The sequence below is a fragment of the Argopecten irradians genome, chromosome 7, assembly GCF_041381155.1.
Source record: "Argopecten irradians isolate NY chromosome 7, Ai_NY, whole genome shotgun sequence".
Lineage (NCBI taxonomy): Eukaryota > Metazoa > Mollusca > Bivalvia > Pectinida > Pectinidae > Argopecten > Argopecten irradians.
In genome coordinates, this window is record NC_091140.1 from 7457510 (window position 1) to 7464414 (window position 6905).

Here is a 6905-nt window from a genome sequence, read left to right on the forward strand (position 1 = left end):
GAATCGACATTTCAAATTACTTCCTTGTTCAGTCTGTCACGTGATACACAGAAAACATTTATTATTGCCTGTCGTCTAGCCTGCTTTTACAGCTCCAATACAGGGGGATTCGGTGACTTGTCGGTACGCCGCGTGATCCTTAGCACCGATAGGTGAGTACACATGTATTTTATGTTAAATTACACATGTATTATAAATCGAGGGTAAGGGTGGTTGTCTTGGTATAATCAGCATGTATCGATCTATGACTGAAGCAAACTTAATATTGAAACTATTTGTTTATAAAAAAGAAATGCCGACTAAACCGACGTTAATTAAGGTTTGTTTTATTACAGCTGTAAATCATTTGGTCTACATTCAATTGGAGGCTTTCGACCTCAGGTTTTACATGGTAATCTTATCTTCATGAGAACATGCTGGTAAGGTGATTTGGTTTTCCAATATTGGAATTATTTTTTTTTTTGCTTGGCTTCCAGTGCTCCAGTCGGGCAATCGTCACCAAGGTTTTGAGAGATAATGAGCGCGGAAACAACCATATCAGTAAATATTAAACTTGTATATGTCAAACGTATCTTATTACCTGTAACTCACTTTAGCATTATTGTATTGTCATTGGCCAACAGATAGTTTGTTCGTTTGTTTTTTGAGCAAAAAAAAAATCCAACTTTAAATTGATTACGAAAATTTTGATCACAAGCTTGCACAACTTTCACTTTTTAAAATTACAGATATCATATATCATTCACATATTATTTAATCCGAATCATTCGCATCCATTCAAAATAACTTGATATATAGGTAGGGGTTGAATCAAAGCCGCTGACAAAATCGTATGCTCGTACAAAGGCGTCTTTTACAGTCTTGTTCCTAAATGACATTCTTTTTAACGTCTCCCGAGACTTCGCCTCATCGTTGCCCACGCGTGCAGTGTTTGGCCCCTGTCGAGACGACTCGGGACTGTCCCCTGGCTGATCCACACATCAGTATATGAATATGATAACTTCCATCCCTGTGTAACATTCAGTATAAAGGCGTCAGACATACTTGTTCTTTGCCATTACAATGATACAGAGCGCAGTCTCTGTTTTTTTTTTATCTTTTCGGCATTATACGCCAATGATCGAATAGGCATAGTTTTCTTCTTCTTTAAGAACACGGGAGAGTGAACATGCAAAGGTCTCCAACGCAGCACATTGTATACAACGTAATGGATTATTGATCAATTCACTCAAGTAGTGTATGATGAAGTCTGTTGAAAATCACAACATCAATATTTCCTGTTTCATTTTCATAGTGAGGTATTGTTTCGTTTTCATAATATCACATTTTTATTTGATGTAGACATGCCGGGATACCCTATAGTTGCAGCCATTGACTTCGGTACCACCAATTCGGGCTACGCCTTTTCTACCAAAAACGATTACGACACTTCACCTTTGAAGATTTCTGCTGCTTCCTGGGTCTCCGGTTCCACGAGACTTCAGTCACAGAAGACGCCCACGTGTGCTTTGTTTGACAAGAACCAAGTGTTCCACCTCTTTGGTTATGAAGCAGAAGACAAATACTCCGATCTATTTTTGGACGAAGAACAGGATGACTGGTACTTCTTTCGTAGATTTAAGATGGAACTTTACAATCGCACGGTAAGACTTACAACATATGGACATATATAAGATGTAAAGTAATATAACAATGTACGTGATACATAATAGTACTAAATAGTTGCTAATATTTGCGAGGGCTTTAAGTTCACTAAGTTCGTGAATTGGCACAAATTCGCGAAAATTAATTTTTCGTGATATTTATCAAACCAAAATGGTTTTACATATCCGAGCCTGTCGTGTGAATGAAATCAAATCGCAAAAATAGGTTTACGCGAAAAAATCACAAACAGCAAATCGCGAAATTTCGCAATCGAAAAAATGAACAATTATACAGTAAAGAGAAACAATAATTATAGACCCTTGCATATGTCCTTGATCCAGATTACATGTACCATCTAGTAAATTAAGTAATCAAGTAATATGCACTAAGTGAATCGACAAACTCATACCCATATATGTACTTAAGTAATCGTTATTCCTCTAACAAGAAAATACATGTTTTACACGTGGATGTACATGCATGCCTTGTCGTAGATGCATTTTGTTTCTGCATGGCTTGATGGCGATAATAGTTTAGTCTCAATTGTGATTTTAACACAGGACTATGGTGGAAGTTTTGAACTGAAAACCAGCGATGGAAAGAAATCGATGAAAGCGATGGACGTTTTTGCTGCTTGCCTTAAATATCTTAAAGACCAATTGCTGAATACTGCAGAAAAGCAGGGAGTGAAATTCGTTGATGGAGATATTCAGTGGATCTTGACAGTGCCCGCCATATGGTCAGAGCCTGGGAAGCAGTTCATGAGAAAAGCGGCGGAACAGGTACACCGTCACTGAAAACTAATCAAATGACCTGTGATCGATATTTGTGGATGGGCTTTTTTGTTCTGTATCCCATGAGTGGAAGGAGTACCTTTCACATGCACAATTGTCAAAAAAATCATTTATCAAATTATACATCATCTAATTTACAAACCTAGATTATTTAGATTGTCATATATAAGTAGTTCAGATACTATAAATTTATATTTTAAAGAGTATATTTTGTAAATTACATATGTATAATATTAAATGCACTGTGTTATCTGTGAGAGAACCTATATAGACCTAGTCTGTTGTTTGTCCCTTTTCGTATTTTAGTTATGAAATAAAATTGGTTGAAATTGAGGGCTTATAACTCGTGTACAACGTTGAGGGAATGATTTTCTCCACATAGAATAACACCAACAACCCGAACAGTTCTGGTTCCCCCCTCGTTATTTACCTTAACTTGTTTTATTAAAACGAACTTATTTATCTCGGGTATTTCAAGTACGATACGCAGTATGGTAGTAGACATTTTCGTAATATCATTTTTTATTTTTTCTATGGCAGGCTGGAGTACCATCTAAACACCTGAAACTTGTTTTAGAGCCGGAGGCTGCGGCTATTTATTGCACAAACTTGCCGATAGACAAGATAAGTGCGGACTCTGGAAGTAAGATGACTGTATTCCAGAAAGGGACACGATACATGATACTCGACTGTGGAGGTGAGTTCTGACAGACACTTTATCCGGATAGTACATTTGAATTAATTAGACATACAATAGTTTTCGATTTTGACATATTCAGCTGCCAATATGTATATTTACAGTTTAATATTTCTGATTCGCTTTAGATAAATTTTATTTAGCGAAATGATTTTCCAAGTCTTTGAATTGTCAAACCAATGTATCTGATTAGATAACATAATAAACGGAGATGTATACATTAATGTACAGGGGGAACAATTGATATCACAGTACACGAGGTGCAGAGTGGTGGAGTTTTAAAGGAACTACACCGAGCAAACGGTGGCGACTGGGGAGGTACCAGTGTGGACAGACAGTTCGAGAAACTGCTGCAAGAACTCGTCGGTAAGGAAGTGTTCAAACAATTCAAAGAGGACTATATAGCAGATATTCTCAATCTGTACAGAAACTTTGAACTGAAGAAAAGAAGCATCAAAGATGACAATGAAGACATGGTCACAATAACCATACCACCCGTTATACAGCAGTTGTACAAGAAGCAGAACAAAGGTGTGGATCCGAATGATGCAATCGGAAAAAAATTTGCAAATGTGTCATTGAAAAGAGACAAACTACAAATCCCTAACAAGATAGCTAAGGACCTGTTCGCTACCTCTATAGACGCTATTGTCAACCATGTAAAGGACAACTTTTCGAAAGAAAGCGTGAAAGGAACAAACCTGATCCTAATGGTCGGGGGCTATTCAGAATGTGAACTTCTGCAGCGTGCCATTAAAACAAGTTTCAGTGATAAGAAAGTGATCGTTCCTTTCGAAGCTGGCTTGTCGATTTTGAAAGGAGCTGTTATCAATGGGCATGCGCCTGGAATCATAACAACTCGAGTGTGTAGATTCACGTATGGCGTCGCCTGCAACAGGAAGTTCCGGGAAGGGAAGGACAAAGAGGAATACCGAGTGAAAGGAAGCAAAGGAGACAGTAGATGTGCGAATGGGTTCAAAATATTTGCTCCCAAAGACCGTTCTGTCGATCTTGGGTCGGCAGTTAACAAGTTCAAATTTCACGTCAGCAGTGCAAAAGAGACAGGCATCGACCTCCCTGTCTACGCGTCAGAGAGCAGCGAACCGGATTACGTGACAGAAGACTCGTGCCAGAGACTTGGTATACTTACAATCAATATGCCTGATACCTCTCTAGGGATAGAGAGATCGGCGGAGGTAGAAATGATATTTGGTGGAACAGAAATTGAGGTGAAAGCAATTGATACCAAAACCAAAATGGAAACAACGGCATCATTTAACTTTGTGGGATAAAACGGCATCTTTAAAATTTTTGGGATAAAACGTCATCTTTAAACTTTGTGGGATAAAACGGAATCTTTAAATGTTGTGGAATAAAACGGCATCATTTTCGTGTGGGATAAAACAACATCCTTTTACTGTAGGATAAAACGAATTAATGAATGGTGGAAGAAAATCTGACAAATGTTGTACACAACCAATAAAAGTTGTTCTACATTTACATTAAAAAGGCCGTTTGGTTTGGTATGTATTTTTAAAGTGGATACTACGGTGTTTAGGTCGAGTTATGTAACGTGACTTTGCCGAGAAAATTATGTCGACCAGTTGAGTTATATCATGACTTGCTATGATATAATGTATTTATGTCGGCAAGTCGACTTACAATATCTGAAGTCGACTTATATCCTGACAAATTGACATATCTTATTACTGTGAAATCGAGTAACTCGACTTTCAAATATGAATATGTGTATTTGTCGTGTTGAAACTCATCTTACCGATATAACTATCTCAACAAGTCATGTTATAACTCGACTGGTCGACATAACTATCTCAACAAGCAATGATATAAATCGACTTGCCGACATACTACATGTATCTGGTCAAAGTCGAGGTACCATAATTCGACCTAAACTAACTCGATGGCAGAAATATGCCATCGTAGGATAGAGATTCTACTGAACAAAAAACCCCACGCTATCTTGTACATTCTAAACGTACGACATTCAAGATTTTACAAAGGATATTTATTCCATAAATACACTGGAAATATATATATTTAAATACCACATCAACGTAATATGTATTTACAGCGACACTTCAATACGTTTCCATGAATCGATTAACCTTGACCCTTTACTTCCAAAAATCCAACAAGGAAGTTATATCGATCTGTAAAAGCCATATTATTTAATCACTCACGTGGATAACAACATGTCCACGTAGACCAGGCCAGTTAATATATTATAGTACCTCTCCAGGTACGTCAACCATGGTGTTCACATAAATGTATTTTAAGTGATTGTTTGTAGGAATACATAGATTGTCTTTATACTGTTACTGTGCAAGCCAATTCTATTGTTGTATATTGGCTATAATAACAGTTATTTCACAAAGGCCATCGAACACGAACTATGGTTTGGTATAATATATAGTGTCCATACCTTATGTGGCTCAGTAAGACGGACGGGTGAGTGGGTAAATATATGAATATATAGGTGATCAAATGGAAAAAGAAAAGTATCGAGAGATAACAGAACGAGGAAGGGTAAAAATAAATGGTATATTCGATTGGAAGACGCACATAAGTTTGGTCAATATAGTTATCAAAACGGATGTCTTCACTAAATATTGCAAATAAAAAATCCATAACGTTTTGTTTTTTTTTCTTCTTTTTTTCTTTTTTTTTCTCAGAAGACTGTGTTCGAGGAAAAGTTACGTAACGAATACACGTGGTAAGGTATTGATCAAGCAGTATAACAATATATACCAAAACTCATATCGATCATATCCATAAAATAAATGTCAATTTCATACGGAATGTTATATATTCAATTCATTTATTTGCATTTTAGTTATATAATGCTAAATAAAATCAACTGTTGAATTTGTTTTGATGGAAAAAAATAAATATACTTTTCAGTGTTGTTACACTCATTTAGAAGCTGAGATATTTTACTTTATGTCAGTACGAATATTCTTTTTTTTTGTAAAGACACTTATCCTGTGTAACCACCTCCCAGAAAAATGGCATGTGCGATGTCTCTTTGTACTGTTTGGACTGTGCTAAGGGAGCATAATTATGTAAGCTGGCACTCACTCACCATTGTGTAACATACATACAGATATATATACAGATAAAAACTTATACATTACTTTGATGTGCTTTGATATGCTTTGTTTTTGCGATCTCGTGTTAGTTATCTGTTGTCTGTTAATTCAATATTTGCAAAAAAAATGTATGTAAACAAAAGCTGAAGAATTGGTCAAAGGGGTCTGAATAGAATACTAGTAGTATAATAATAGGGCTATTTACAATAAGCGGTATATGTATACGCATACGTATACGGATACGTATTTGAAGGGGAGTGATCATTATTTATAAAAAATGATGAATTTTCTCAATCTATAAAGGAGCGGAACTGTACGCTGGTCATTAGTGTGGTTCATCGGAGCGAGCATTGACTAAGGTGAACAGTAAATATAGAATTCAAGTAGGAATATTTTAGGAATATTGGTTCCATCAATTCACACGAGTTCTATGTCTTCTCCAGAAATATAAATTTTTCTCATATTTTACTGAATTTTACAAGCCGCTTCACAAATTACATATCAACAGTAAGACTGACAGTTAGCCAGTGTATATACCAACAATTACTGAAATTAGTTCTGTTCAATTGCACAACAGTAATGAGTTTTAGGCTTGCAAAATATCACTGTTTAAAGCCTTTACATGAACCTTAACAGACTTATTAGACGTTACCGAATGTA

General features: G+C 36.2%; 1 protein-coding gene across 3 annotated transcripts; it reads left to right on the forward strand.

The window, feature by feature from the left end:
- The first annotated feature begins 6 nt into the window (after positions 1-6).
- Positions 7-5791, forward strand: LOC138327430 (heat shock 70 kDa protein 12A-like). Of its 3 annotated transcripts, none has more exons than XM_069273509.1 (6): positions 32-152; positions 477-540; positions 1342-1643; positions 2205-2426; positions 2979-3135; positions 3367-5791. In XM_069273509.1, the coding sequence occupies exons 3-6, from the start codon at positions 1344-1346 to the stop codon at positions 4425-4427; spliced, it is 1740 nt and encodes a 579-aa protein (XP_069129610.1). In that variant the 5' UTR covers positions 32-152; positions 477-540; positions 1342-1343; the 3' UTR covers positions 4428-5791. The 3 variants fall into 3 exon arrangements, with proteins under 3 accessions (XP_069129611.1, XP_069129610.1, XP_069129612.1); XM_069273511.1 differs by lacking the exon at positions 477-540 and adding an exon at positions 336-419 and having other exon boundaries at positions 98-152; XM_069273510.1 differs by lacking the exon at positions 477-540 and having other exon boundaries at positions 7-152.
- The last annotated feature ends 1114 nt before the right edge of the window (positions 5792-6905 follow it).

Coding starts and splice junctions, on each gene's coding strand:
- LOC138327430 (XM_069273510.1), top strand. CDS start 1,344: ATGCCGGGATACCCTATAGTTGCAGCCATTGACTTCGGTACCACCAAT. Junction 1,644..2,204: donor TGGAACTTTACAATCGCACG/GTAAGACTTACA, acceptor ATTTTAACACAG/GACTATGGTGGAAGTTTTGA. Junction 2,427..2,978: donor TGAGAAAAGCGGCGGAACAG/GTACACCGTCAC, acceptor TTTCTATGGCAG/GCTGGAGTACCATCTAAACA.